We start from the raw sequence: 13,815 nt of genomic DNA, 5'->3' as shown, positions 1-13,815 counted from the left end.
AGGCACAAAGATCGCTTGAGCCCAGCAATTCGAGACCAGTCTAGCCAACATATTGACATCCCCATCTCAAAAAAAAAATTCCTGAAGATGACCCAGGCTCACTCAGGGACAGGGGAGTTCCTGGCCCTAGGGTTGCCCCCAAACACAAAGACATCCCTTGCCCAGTGACCACCAGTGTGATGAGAAACATTAGTACAGCCAGAAAGGCCCACCCAGAGCCATGTTAAGGTCTTTGGAGGCTGCCATATCTATAATTCTAAATTAAATTTATATTATAGAATGCTAGCATATAAGTGTGAGGAAGTCCACAAGCTCTAGGTTTTTCCCCATAATGATGACTCTCTCCTGCTAGTTATTTACGTAAATTTTTAACCAGCAAGTTCTCTCCCCCCATGGTTGCTGTGCTGTGCCAGTGGGCACGCAGCCCCAGCCCCATCCAGTGTGTGTCCTGGTCCAGAGTCCTTGCTGGTTACCTCGGGGTCAGCGAGTGGGCAAGGGGAGCCAGAATTCCCCCGCTGGGCAGCAGGGGAAGGCCATGGTCTTTTTTCTTAGGAGTCCCCACCTGCCCAAGGGCAGCAGCCACTGGAAACTTTTACCTGTGATGCTGCCAGGAAGGAGGCAGTGGCTGAGCAGCCCATCACTAAACAAAACTGTTAGTCACCCCCTTTGACAACACTTCCTTTGTGCCAGGCCTGTCCTGAGCACTTCACAAATGTTGACTCATGTAAACTTCATGAGTAAACTTCAAAGCCCTTAGGAGGCAGATGCAACTGCTAGCCCCATTGTACAGATGAGGAAACTAAGGCCTCAGGATGGCTTAGTAACCAACACAAGATCAAGCAGCCCAGGCAATGCCGGAACCGGGAATGAAACCCAGCTGTCTGACCTCCCTCCCGTCCCTAGGCCCTTCCCAGGTGGAACCCTTTTCTGAGCCTCCTTTTCCCGTCAGCCTTGTCTTTGACCACAGGCACTCCAGGCTTTCAGAGCCAAATGGGATCATGTCACCCACAGATGAGGAAACAGAGGTCCTGAGAGGTGCATGACACACCCACGTCCCCCGAGTCATAAAGGTAGTTGGGAGAGAAGGAGAAGCCCCTGCGTACAGGGAACGTTTATGAAGCGTTGACTGCGACAGTGTGCCAGACATGGTTCCAGGCACTGGAGAGCCAGCGCACACGGGAGGACACAGGCCCTGCCCAGGTGGCGACCCCAGACTGGGAAGGAGGAGACATTTAGCATGAAAGCCAAGGAACAAGATAATTCCAGATCTGGTGGCAAGTGTTCTTGAGAAGGCCATAAAGTGAAAGGCCGAGGGGTGGGTCCCCCGGGAAGACCTCCTGGAGGAGGGGTGAGCTTTGGCAGTGCTGAGGCTCCCAATGGCATTCTCCCCACAGCCGGGAGAAGAGGGAAGGTGTACACTTTTATTTCCATATTCTAGAAGGGGGCACCGGAGACAGACAGAGGTTCGGCGACTTGCCGACAGTCACCCTGCTAGACCACCACCACCAGACCCTGACAAAGTGAATGGCACGTTCGTTGTCTCCTGGGGAAGGGGCGGAGCCGTCCCAAGCCCCGCCCCCTGCCTGGAGCGGCGAGTTCCAGGCAGGGGGCGGAGCGCGTGGCAGGCCGGGTCATCGGAGGCAGTGAGAGAACGTCGCGATTGGCTCGCCCCGGAGGGTGGGCGGGGCCTCCTCAGGCCAGTACGTGCGCCGCAAGGAGGCGTTGCCGAGGGCAGAGCGAGAAGGGGCGTGACCCCGCGCGGGCGGCCGTTGGCGGCGCGGCCCCGCCCCGGATGTCGCGCGTCGCGGACTCGGCGGCGGCGATTGGCCGACACGGCGCCGGGGGCGGAGCGGAAGGTTCTGGAGGGGGCTGGCGGGCTCTGGAAGCTTCCGCCGGACGGGTATATAGAGTCCGGGACGGGGCGGCGGCGGAGCCGGAGGACGGCGACAGCTGGGTGGCGGGCCGCAGGCGGGGGCCATGGGCAAAGACTACTACCAGATCCTGGGCCTGGCCCGCGGCGCGTCGGACGAGGAGATCAAGCGGGCCTACCGCCGCCAGGCGCTGCGCTACCACCCGGACAAGAACAAGGAGCCCGGCGCCGAGGAGAAGTTCAAGGAGATCGCCGAGGCCTACGACGTGCTCAGTGACCCGCGCAAGCGCGAGATCTTCGACCGCTACGGAGAGGAAGGTGCGTGCGCGCGCGCGCGCGGCCGGGGGCGCGTCCCGCCGTTTGACAGGCGGGGAAACCGAGGCACGCCGGCAGCACGCTGCCGGCCCCTCCCAGGGGGACTTCTCGGGCCCGGGTGCCGAGCAGCCTCCGAGCTTCGGCCGCGCGGGCCTCCGCCCTCGGATTGGCGGCGGCCCGATGAGGGGAGGAGCCCTGGCCGCGTAACTCGCGCAGAAGCTTCTAGCATGTCTGGGGCTGCCCCTCCCAGGGCGCCTCCTCCCACGTCCGGGAGCGGCCCCGGGGTGCGGTGCGGACGGCGAGGGGGACGGGGACGGCTGGGCTGAGTGTGGAGAGCCTCGGGCTCACCTGGGCTCGGCCGCCAGGGGCTGCAGGGCGGGGCCTCGGGCACAACCTGCGGGGAGTGAGGGAGGCTGCGGACGGGGCGCCGGTCTCTCGCGGGCCCTGCAGGGTGCAGTGAGGTAATCCCTGGGAGGCGATTACCTACCCCGGTGCCAGCACGCAGAAGGCAGCGGCGCCGATCGCGGCCCTCCAGGTGCAGGGGGCGGCGCGCCCGCCTCTGCCCGGCCCCACCAGGGTGGCCCTCCCGAAGGAAAGGAAGCGAGGCTTTCTTGTCCAGTTGCCCGTTGATGACTCAGACTGGCTTCTGGGCCTGATCTTAAGAAATGAGCTGACTTTTTAGGTACGAATGGTGACAGTGAATGCTAGGGTGTGAGAAGTTGGAAATTCCCCATCTGATTGGTTTCTGCTTTCATTTATTTCTACTGTCCTCACACGTGACGTCACTCGCCCTAAAGTATTTAGAGTAAACACGTACTGAAAGCTGACCCTGGGTTGCACCTTTCTTAGCCAACTCTCTTGGGCAGTCTTTCTTAAGCCTTGTAATGTTACGAGGAGGGTAGATCAGTCGAGAAGTGGCGGGGCCTGGGTGGCACCTAGAGGTGGCCACCCAGAGCTTGAGCCCTTTGCCGCTGTCATGCCAGGCCGGAGTGCCTGCGGGGGTCTGTCTCTGCTGCAGTGGGAGGTAAAAGCTTGGGGTTCTTTGCTCTTCCCTGACAGGCTAAAAAAAGTTCCTCCCCCATGGTTTCCAAGTTTTTTTCCCTTACAGGAAGCTCTTAGAGATAGAAGCTCCTGGCTAGCTCTCTGACAGCTTCCAATTTTGCCTTTCAGGCCTGAAGGGTGGTGGCCCCAGTGGTGGTAGCAGCGGTGGTGCTAACGGTACCTCTTTCAGCTACACATTCCATGGAGACCCTCATGCCATGTTCGCTGAGCTCTTCGGTGGCAGAAATCCCTTTGACACCTTTTTTGGGCAGCGGAATGGGGAGGAAGGCATGGACATTGATGACCCATTCTCTGGCTTCCCCATGGGCATGGGTGGCTTCCCCAACATGAACTTTGGACGCTCCCGCTCTGCCCAAGAACCCACCCGAAAGAAGCAAGATCCCCCCGTCACCCACGACCTTAGGGTCTCCCTTGAAGAGATCTACAACGGCTGCACCAAGAAGATGAAAATCTCCCACAAGCGGCTGAACCCTGATGGAAAGAGCATTCGAAATGAAGACAAAATCTTGACCATCGAAGTGAAAAAGGGGTGGAAAGAAGGGACCAAGATCACCTTCCCCAAGGAAGGAGACCAGACCTCCAACAACATTCCAGCTGACATCGTCTTTGTTTTAAAGGACAAGCCACACAATATCTTCAAGAGAGATGGTTCTGATGTCATTTATCCTGCCCGAATCAGCCTGCGGGAGGTAAGGCGCTAGGAGGTGTGGTGTCTGTGGAGGGAGACGGCTGCTTTTTGAAGCGGTTCAGTATTTGCTCAACAAATGTTTCTGAGCATGTAGTGCATCCTAGATTTGGGGCATAGCAGCGAATGGCACTGACCAGGGCTCTGTTCTTCCAGAGCTTCCATGCTGGTGACATGAGCAGATTTGGGGGCAGGGTCTTAGTTTCAGAGGCCTGATGGATCTTACCCCTACACCAGACAGTCTCTGGGTGAGAGTTGAGCTTCCTAAGCCGTCTTTCACCTAATGCTGTTCCCCATCTAATGTTGTCCCTTTGCTTTCCAAGGCTCTGTGTGGGTGCACAGTGAACGTCCCTACTCTGGAGGGCAAGACCATACCCGTTGTATTCAAAGATGTCATCAGGCCTGGCATGCGGCGAAAAGTTCCTGGAGAAGGCCTTCCCCTCCCCAAAACTCCTGAGAAACGGGGGGACCTCATTATTGAGTTTGAAGTGATCTTCCCGGAAAGGATTCCCCAGACATCAAGAACCGTACTTGAGCAGGTCCTTCCGATATAGCTGCCTGCATTCCCCAAGGACTGACCAGGGACCTTTCCAGAGCTCAAGGATTTCTGGACCGTTCTGCCAGTTGCGAACCATGAGAGGGCGGGAGGGCCCAGGGAGTGCTTTCGTACTGCTGAATGTTTTCCAGAGAATATATTACAATCTTTCAAAGTCGCACACTAGACTTAAGTGGTTTTTCGAACAATAGGGAGCAGACAGTGGGACCAGCAGGAAAAGGCATTCCAGTCTGCCCCACTGGGTCCTACAGCCCTCCCAGGAGGGGCCCACGCCCTCCTTCTCCAGTCCCCACCCAGGGGCAAGAGGCAGACCAGCAGCTGGACTTGATCCCTCTCTTTGTAGCGGCGTCGACCTGCTGTCTCAGTTGCCAGACCCTTGTACACACTTGGTTTCTGTTGTGTGATCAGTTTGTGTTTTGTTCTGTATTTGACTCCCACGTCTTGTTCTTCCCTTGAAGAATCCTGTCTTCTCTTTGGCCATCTCAAATTGAGAACCTAAACTTATTTCTGCAGAACTGCCTGGCCAGCGCCCACAAGCAATACCTCTTGTTCCTGCAGGACCAAGGGAGCCAGTCTCCAGTGAGACGCACGGCCCCCTCTCCCTCAGGGGTCTGGGAGCTTGGCTAAAGCAGGGGGACCTCCTGACTTCTGGCTCTGGTGCGACTGAATGTGCTCACTTATGGGCCACACTCTTTCCTTTTCTGTAAGGCAATCTTTGGGCACACCTGTGGCTTACTGGTGGCCCAGGTAAATTTTTTTGTCTCATGGACTCTGGACTTCTTCAAAGGGATCTGATCCTTTTGAATTTTGCACAGCCCTAGATATAATCCCTTTTGATAAAAGGGTCTTTGCTTCTGATTACAGGAGCACTGTGGAACGTCTGTAAATATGTTTTTATAATTCCATGTAAAATCGGTGTGCACTCAAATGAAACCAGTCCACGCAGCCGCTGCTCTCTGTATTAGGGCCGTGGGGAATTCAGAAGAAACCTTGCGGGGAGGGGGTTGGAACAAATGTCCGTTCCCTGGAGGCTGGTCTGGTGCTCAGACCTTTAGATTCATTGTAAGTTGCCACTGCCAATATGAGACCAAAGTGTGTGACTTGTCAGTACGCAGCGTGACAGCATTAAAGACTGATGCTAAACCTCAGGGGAGTGGTCCTGCGACTCTGTTTGAGGGCTCTGCTGTTTCTGGGGATGGGGTGGGGACCTGGGAATCCCTCCAAAGGCAGCCGAGGTGGGAGGGAGGGCTGGGCAGGAGACGGGAGCCCTGGAAGGGGAAGACAAGTCTCCTTTCCTAGCCCTGTGTGGGTTAGAAAACTTGAACCCAACGAGACCCAAGTGCAGTGGATTCGGAGCTCAGATTTCTGGTGAACGTTGGGGCTAGAATTCGGGAGGGGGCAGGAGCTGGCGTGTACTTCCCCTTCTTGTCTTGCAGGGCTCCCGACTGCCTCAGGGGACCTGGGCACTGGGGCCAGGGGGAAGGACAGGGTCTGCCTTCATCATTCCCGTCAGTCCTTTGCTGCTAGAGTACGCTGGGTGGCCGGCAGGCCTGGCCAAACCAGAACTAGAGCTGCAGCTGCCTAGAAGCCAGTCCAGGGCTGGCCCCACCCTGGACAAGACCCATTTCCTGCCCTCGTGTTATTCACAGGCCACCAAAGCTGCTTTTATTTTCCTAACTTTTTTTAAGGAACTGGTTTCATCACAAGGTAACTAATTACACAGGCTTAAAACGATGTACTGCTACTTTACTACAGAATGTTTTAAAGTGAGCACTTAAATAACACCGTACAAAGTCAACTTAAGAGTTGCTTTCTTTTCCCACTGAAACAATTTAACCACTGGAAACAGTCTAGGGGGAGCCCTGTCTAAAGGAACTTTCCACAATAACCAGAATGTTCTTTATATCTTTTTTTAAAATGTAAACTCTTTTTTTTTTTTTTTTTTTTGAGACAGAGTCTCACTGTGTTGCCGGGGCTAGAGTGAGTGCTGTGGTGTCATCCTAGCTCACAGCAACCTCAAACTCCTGGGCTTAAGCGATCCTCCTGCCTCAGCCTCCCGAGTAGCTAGGACTACAGGCATGCGCCACCATGCCTGGCTAATTTTTTCTATATATTTTTTTTTAGTTGTCCAATTAATTTCTTTCTAATTTTAGTAGAGACGGGATCTCGCTCTTGCTCAGGCTGGTTTCGAACACCTGAGCTCAAACAATTCGCCCGCCTCGGCCTCCCAGAGAGCTAGGATTACAGGCGTGAGCCACCACGCCCGGCCTTAAAATGTAAACTCCTAAAAAAAAATCAGTAAAATAAAAATATCAGTTCTTCAGACACTCCCACATTTCAGCTACTCAGGAGCCACACGTGCATGTGGCTAGTGGCACCTATTGGAAGGCGCAGTCTGGAGGGCTTTTCACGGAGTATAATACACGGGTCCCTTGGAAGAGCAGCCATGTTAAGCCGGGAGATGCCATCCTAGTGAAGAGGCGGCCCCTGGAATATGGGAGCCAGAAGGGATCATACCAAAAGAGATGACATTTCCTGCAGAACTGGCCCTGACCTCAGTTGGGGTCACAGATCCCCAGGGCTGCCACGGCCACCCCCAGGTCTCTCCATTATGCAGCAGGTTCCTGTGAACTTCACACTGAAGCGCCACAAACAGAGGTGCCCGAAGCCTCGGTGTACATACGGTTCTGGGAACTTCCACAAACGATACGGCCAAGCAACCTTCCCTTAGGTGTGCTTTGCTCTTGTGTGTGCGTCTGCTCGGGCCACCAGCTGGCCCGGGTTTGTACATCCACGAACCTTGCCTTCCCACTCTTGGGGCTCTCCTTCCGTGAGTTTATTTTACTTCCCCACGCTGCCTCTCCGAGTGTGTCTCAGAGCGCCTTCCGCATCGGTACGTGAGGAGTTACCCCCTGCATCCTAATCCATCATACATCATACCAGCAGGGTTCCTCACTTTTATATTATTTAAACACAGTACAACATGCAAATGTACTTTTCTTTTTTTTTCAGAGGCAGGGTCTTGCCTCGTCGCCCAGGTTGGGGTGCAGTGGCGTCATCATAGCTCACTGTCGCCTCGAACTCTTGGGCCAAAGTGATCCTCCCACCTCAGCATCCCCTGGAGTTGGGACTACAGGCACGCACCACCACACCCAGCTAATTTTTAAATGTTTTGTAGAGATGGGGTCTCACTGTGTTGCCCAGGCTGGTCTTGAATTCCTGGCCTCAAGTGATCCTCCAGCTTCGGCCTCCTAGAACGCTGGGATGTACACTTGGCCTGCAGCGAGAAGCTGAGCCCCCCACCCCTTCTTCCCTTTGGCCTGGAGTGCCCCTTCCCACTACACTGCTATAGACAAGCAGTGGCATCATAGACTTTGTCTCCTTTTTTTTTTTTTAACATGTTTTGTGCTTCCTCCAAGAGAGTGAGTCTGTGCTTATATAACCATAAGCATAATTTCTAAATTTTCAGTTTTATTTTTTGACTGTGTAATCACAATACAAAACTGGAAAGGGTACACAGAGTGAAAATCCTCCCTCCCACCCTGCCATGCAATTCCACACCCCCGAACTGGAAACGGCTTCCAGTTTCTCTTGTGCCTTTCCTCAGATGCTGCACAGAATACATTTTTCTTTTTTTACACAAGTGGTGCACACCATACACTCTGCTTATTTTTTTCTCTCACATATCATGAAAATAAGGAGCTTCCTCATTCCTATCAACCCACACCTTTAATTCTGCCAGGCCTACCCAGGTGGGTGTGCAGATCAGTTCATTGTTGGGTGGCCTCTGACTCCTCTCATTTCCTGCTTTCAGGTTTGAGTCCCAGCTCAACCACTTTCTAGCTGTGTGACCTTGAGCAAGTGACCTAACCTCTCTGTGCCTCAGTCTCTAAATGTGAAACGGGCATAAGAATAGTACCTCTGTCCTAGGTTTGTAGGGATTTCAAGATACTCAGATTCAGTTGCACGTCCATGTGCACACACACCAGGGAGGTACTGGCATAGAGCAAGCACTGCGGGCCACTTTTTGTGATCGTCACTGCCCCCTTTTGCGACGATGTCTTAGCCCACAGCTTGTAATCCCAAAGACTGAGATGAGTCTGGGGTCTTTGGGGTCAGTGTTCTTTGCTGAGTTCCAGGTGAGCCCCAGGTGAGCTGCTGAGAACCTCAGCCCAAGCCTTGGCCCTGACCCAGCCAGACAAGCCATACCTCAAGCAGGTGCACTCCCACCCCTCCACTTGACAACCTGCTCATTCAACAGAAGCAGAACAGCATCAAGCTCCAGAGCAGGGAGCCTGGGTTCCAATCCCACCTTCATTCTGCTGCTATGTGTGTCCTTGGGCAAGTGACTTCACCTCTCTGAGTCTTAGTGGCCTCCTTTGAAATGAAAGTGCATCTTGGACAAGTCTTGGGAAAAAAAAAAAGATTTATGAAATGAAAGTGTAGATTTCATAGAGATGTTGGTGAGATAATGCATCCAGGAAAAAAAAAGAATATAGGGATTAAGAACCCAGCTCCTTGGCCGGGCACGGTGGCTCACGCCTGTAATCCCAGCACTCCAGGAGGGAGGCCCAGGCAGGAGGATCACTTGAGCCCAGGAGTTCAAGACCAGCCTGGGCAACAAAGTGAGACCCCATCTCTACAAAAAATCAGCCAGGTGTGGTGCTGTGCACCTGCAGTCCCAGCCGCTTAGGAGGCCGAGGGGAGGATCACTTGAGCCCTGCAGTTTGAGATCACCGTGAGCTACGATCGCACCATTGCGCTCCAGCCTAGGCAACAGAACAAGACCCAGTCTCTAAAAATAACAAAAAACAAAAACCCAGTTTCTGGTGCCAAGTCCAAGTTCTGCTCACCGCATTCCTTCAAACAAATGACAAAACCTTTCAGAGCCTCAGTTTCCTCCCATATGGAACAACTAATCACACATAACAGCCTCTCCCTGCTCGCTCACCAAGAGCTAGAACACAGACAGACAGCGAATCCCTGAGAAGCGCCTCGTGCAGACCTGAAACAGAGCAAGGTGCAGTTAACATTAGCAAACAGATTGAAAGCACCTAGCAGAAAACCTGCCCCAGGTCTCCTTAAATATTAGCTGTTCTCATTATTTCGTATAAGGACACAGTGCCCATCACGTAATTAGCTCTGGTCGGTTCAGTAAACCTTTATCAGGCACCTACTGTGTGCTAGCCTTGTTTGTGCTGCTGGGAAGACAGCAGTGAACACAACTGACAAAAAAAGTCCTGTCCCTGGGGAGCTGATGTTTAAGTGGGAGTAGAAAGAAAATAAGAATAAATAAACAAAATATCCAATAAGCTTGATAGGATGAGAGTACAGTTGGCCCTCTTCATCCACACGTTCTGCATCCTCGGATTCAACCAACCGTGGATCAAAAATAATTCTAAAAGAAATAACAATGCAACAAAAAAATACAAATTTTAAGATATAGTGTAACAACTGTTTACATAGCATTTACATTGTATAAGTATTGTAAGTAATCAAGGGATGAGTTAAAGCACATGGGAAGATGTGAGTAGGTTACATGCAAATATGACTTATAGAAGGGACTCTGCATCCACAGACTTTGGTATCTGCAGAGTCCTGGAACCAGTTCCCCACAGATACCGCGGGATGGCTGTAATGGAGAAATACAAAACTTGTGTGTAGAGAATGTTGGGTACAATTCTAATGCCTTGCTGAGAATGGTGACATTTAAGCAAAGACTAGAAGGAAATCATAAGGAAGCTGTGTGAATACTGAGGGAAGAGTGCTCCAGGCGGAGGGAACAGCCTGTGCAAAGGCCCTGAGGCAGGAGCATGCCTGAGTTGTTTAAGGAACACCCAGCAGCCCAGAGAACTGGAGCAGTGAGGAGAGTGACAGGAGACAAGGGCAGGGAAGTGACAATACAAATGGTGCAGGTTAGCCAGGCACAGTGACTCACACTTGTATTCCTAGCACTTTGGGAGGCTGAGGCGGGAGGATGGCTTGAGGCCAGGAGTTTAAGACCAGACTGGGCAACATAGCAAGACCCCATCTCTACAAAAAATAAGAAATATTAGCCAGGCATGGTGGCACACGCCTGTAGTCCCAGCTACTCAGGAGGCCCCAGCAGGAGGATCACTTGAGCCCAGAAATTAGAGGCTGCAGTGAGCTACGATGATGCCACTGCACTCCAGCCTGAGTGACAGAGTGAGACCCTGTCTCAAAAAAAATAAAAATACAAATAAAAAGGTTCAGGGCCTGTGGGCTGCAGAGAAAACTTTGGCCTTTCCTTTGAATGATGTGGGAGCTTGCAAGCATTTTGGGTTTTGTTTTGTTTTGTTTTAGTTTTCTTGTGCTCGTGGTGGGGGCAGGGGGAGTGTTTGTGTCATCTTATCGTATGATAACTTCAAGTCCCTGAGATATGTCATCAGTCTCTTGAAGTCTCAATGCACCAAATTTCCATCTCAAAATAGCACAACACACACAAGAAGCATCTATATTGTCTGTTAAAATCCAAGCCTTAAAGAACATGTACTCATCTTTTCTCCTATGGACCTGAAAACACGTTCACGGTCTGCTGACTCCTCGCTGGCCCAAGAGGAAGTGGTGTCTGATTTATTCTGAGTTCTCAAACTCTGAGATTATTCCGTTGGACACCTTCCCTCTTGTCATGGGGGGAAGAGAGACAACCTCAGGGGAGCATTCCAAAATGTCCCCTCCACGGCAACCCTGAGTTTCCTTGAGGTCACCACCGACCATGTCTTTATGTCCTGCACCACCAGAGCTCAGAGTGATGCTTGTCCCAGAACTGAGCCTCTGAGAATTTGTTAAATGAGTAATTAGGTGACAAAGTGATTCAGACAAGAGGAACTGCAACGTTTGTCCTATGACCATTCATGTCAGGGAGTGTGCAGAGGAAAGACCACCTAGCCCTGGGGTCTCCTGGAGGTCCCCCGAGGTCAGGGACCCTATACTTCAATTCCTACAGTTCCCACCAGAGATAAATGGATATTTGCTCTGGCTCCAAGAGAACAGGCTATTTCCTGTTCTATTTCACAATTCATGGATTAGTCATTGGGTACAGTTCCTGAGTGACAGCTCGGTGCTAGGCCCAGCAGATCCATCGAGCAGCAAACAAAGCCATCGGTGGGGGGGGGCCTGATGACACTGACAGTTTCCTAGGAAACATAGACCTGGGGGGGTTCAGTTTCCTAGGGCTGCCATAATAAATGACCACAAACCAAATGGCTTAAAACAACAAGAGTTTATTCCCTCACAGTTCTGGCGGCCGGAAGTCTGAAACCAAGGTGTCGGCAGGGCCAGTTCCTTCTGGAATCTTTGCAGGAGAATCCATCCATGGGTCTCTCCTGGCCTCGGTGGCTCCAGCCATCCTTAGCCTTCCTTGGCTAAGCGTCCTTGGCAGATGCGGCCCTCCAGTGTCTACCACCGTCTTCACATAGCCCTCCCCTCCGCGTGTCTCTGGGTCTTCTCCTGTTCTGTCTCTTATAAGGACACACGTCGTTGGATTTAGGGGCCACCCTAATCCAGGATGATCTCTTCTCAAGAGCCTTCAGCTAATTCCATCTGCAAAGACACTTATTCCAAGCTAAGGTCACGTCCACGGGTTCCGGGATGTGGATATATCATTTGGGGTTGGGGGAAAATTCCACCCACCACACTGACCAAGGCACTTCCCATAAGCAAAGAGCTTGGAGGGGAAGAGGTCTGGCAGGCCTTGGGCACCCAGGCCAAGGGACAGGAGCTCATCAGGGCTCAGGGATGGGCCACTGGAGCTGAGGCCGCGGGGATGAGGGCCTCGTAGGCAGACAAAGGTCCTGGACCCAGGAAGGCTAACCTGCCAACTGTGCGCCTCTCCACACCCTCCCTAAAGCTGGTTGTGGCTGGAACAGAGACAGCAGGACAGAGCCAGGCAGGGTATGTCCAGAGATGAGACAGGCCAGGCCCTGAGTGCCTGAAGCGGAAGAGAAGCTGCCAGTTGGGAGAGTTTGAGTCAGGAGGGACACAGCCAGATTTGCTTTTTCCTGTAAGTCAGAGCCAGGACCTGAGTGATTTGCCTTATGGGGCCCCAACTATCTTCGGGAATATTATGCTGGACACCAGTGAGGCCAGGCCAGACTCCAGAAGAAATGCTGCAACTCACAGGGACAGGTTCTTGGAAGACACAAGGCTTCCGGGTTGCAGGGGGTAGTGGGGAGTCTTCGGTAGAGAAGGAACTTGACCTGCCTCAGGTGCTCACGGGCGCCCTCTGGCAGCCGTGGCAGGGAAGAGCAGAGCCAGAGGACCAGGGAGACAGGACCGGGTTGGAGCAGGTGGAGGCAGAGGAGGTGATGGAGAAGGATTCCAGATGCTTGCTTGCTTTATTTATGTATTTATTCATTCATTCATTCATTTGAGACAGGGTCTCGCTGTGTCACTCAGGCTTGAGTGCAGTGGCGTCATCATAGCTCACTGCAGCCTCAAACTCCTGGGCTCCAGTGATCCTCCTGCCTCAGCCTCCCAAAATGCTAGGATTACAGGTGTGAGCCATTGTGCCCGGCATCCAGATGTATTTTTGCAAGTAGCACTGATACGATGTGCTGAGAGATCCGAGCTGGGCTGTGAGAGGAAGGCAGAAATCAGGGCTGACTCTAAGGTTTGGGGCTGGAGCAACTGAAAGACAGCATTGCCTCACTGAGCTGGGGAAGACGGGGTGAAGGGCAGGTTTTGGGGTGTCAGCCAGGACCTCAATTCCAGACAGGTTCGGTTTGAGATGCCCCGAGACATCCTCATAGAAAAAGCAAGTCTCAGGAGTTCAAGGAGAAGGGTGGATGCATGCCGGGGCTCAGCACTCATCAGCCTTTATTATCACTGCTGTCGCCATTTCTTTCTCTTTGCTGCTGCAAAGGGCCCTCCAGAAAATAGTGTGACCTACACTGCTGCCGGGTTTCACTGTGACTTCCTAAAAGCCAGCAGTCAAAGGCAGGTGCTAGAGCTGGGGCTGTAACCTGAGGCCCCAAGACTCAGCCCAGCTAGGGCCACCCCTCCTGCACCAGGATCACCCTGGCCAGGGCTATGTCCCTCAGCGATGTCCCTCCTTGGTCCACCCTGTCCCCCACATCTCAGGGTCAGGTGCCAAGTTGAAGAAAGTAGAACTCATCCCCCAGAGAGATGTCTCCTGTCCTGCCTGGGTTTTAAGGCTCCAAACTCACGAGTTGCCGTGCATCCTGGAGCCAGTGGCTAACCCTGCGAATATCCACTTCCCCACTGATGAGCCTTGCCTTCAATCAATTACTCCATTGGTGGCTGCAAATGGCGATTTTTCTTTTTCTTTCTTTTTTTTTTTTTTTT

General features: G+C 52.8%; 1 protein-coding gene across 2 annotated transcripts; it reads left to right on the top strand.

The window, feature by feature from the left end:
- Window positions 1-1,768: 1,768 nt before the first annotated feature.
- On the top strand, window positions 1,769-5,636 carry DNAJB1 (DnaJ (Hsp40) homolog, subfamily B, member 1). 2 transcript variants are annotated; one of them, XM_012641403.1, is made up of 3 exons: window positions 1,769-2,188; window positions 3,356-3,936; window positions 4,256-5,636. In XM_012641403.1, the coding sequence occupies exons 1-3, from the start codon at window positions 1,978-1,980 to the stop codon at window positions 4,484-4,486; spliced, it is 1,023 nt and encodes a 340-aa protein (XP_012496857.1). In that variant the 5' UTR covers window positions 1,769-1,977; the 3' UTR covers window positions 4,487-5,636. The 2 variants fall into 2 exon arrangements, with proteins under 2 accessions (XP_012496857.1, XP_012496858.1); XM_012641404.1 differs by having other exon boundaries at window positions 1,886-2,867.
- Window positions 5,637-13,815: the final 8,179 nt, after the last annotated feature.

This window comes from Propithecus coquereli, unplaced genomic scaffold (assembly GCF_000956105.1).
Source record: "Propithecus coquereli isolate 6110/MARCELLA unplaced genomic scaffold, Pcoq_1.0 Scaffold164, whole genome shotgun sequence".
Classification (NCBI taxonomy): Eukaryota; Metazoa; Chordata; class Mammalia; order Primates; family Indriidae; genus Propithecus; species Propithecus coquereli.
This window is presented reverse-complemented; position numbering and strand designations above follow the sequence as displayed.

Coding starts and splice junctions, on each gene's coding strand:
- DNAJB1 (XM_012641403.1), top strand. CDS start 1,978: ATGGGCAAAGACTACTACCAGATCCTGGGCCTGGCCCGCGGCGCGTCG. Junction 2,189..3,355: donor CGACCGCTACGGAGAGGAAG/GTGCGTGCGCGC, acceptor TTTGCCTTTCAG/GCCTGAAGGGTGGTGGCCCC. Junction 3,937..4,255: donor CCCGAATCAGCCTGCGGGAG/GTAAGGCGCTAG, acceptor TTGCTTTCCAAG/GCTCTGTGTGGGTGCACAGT.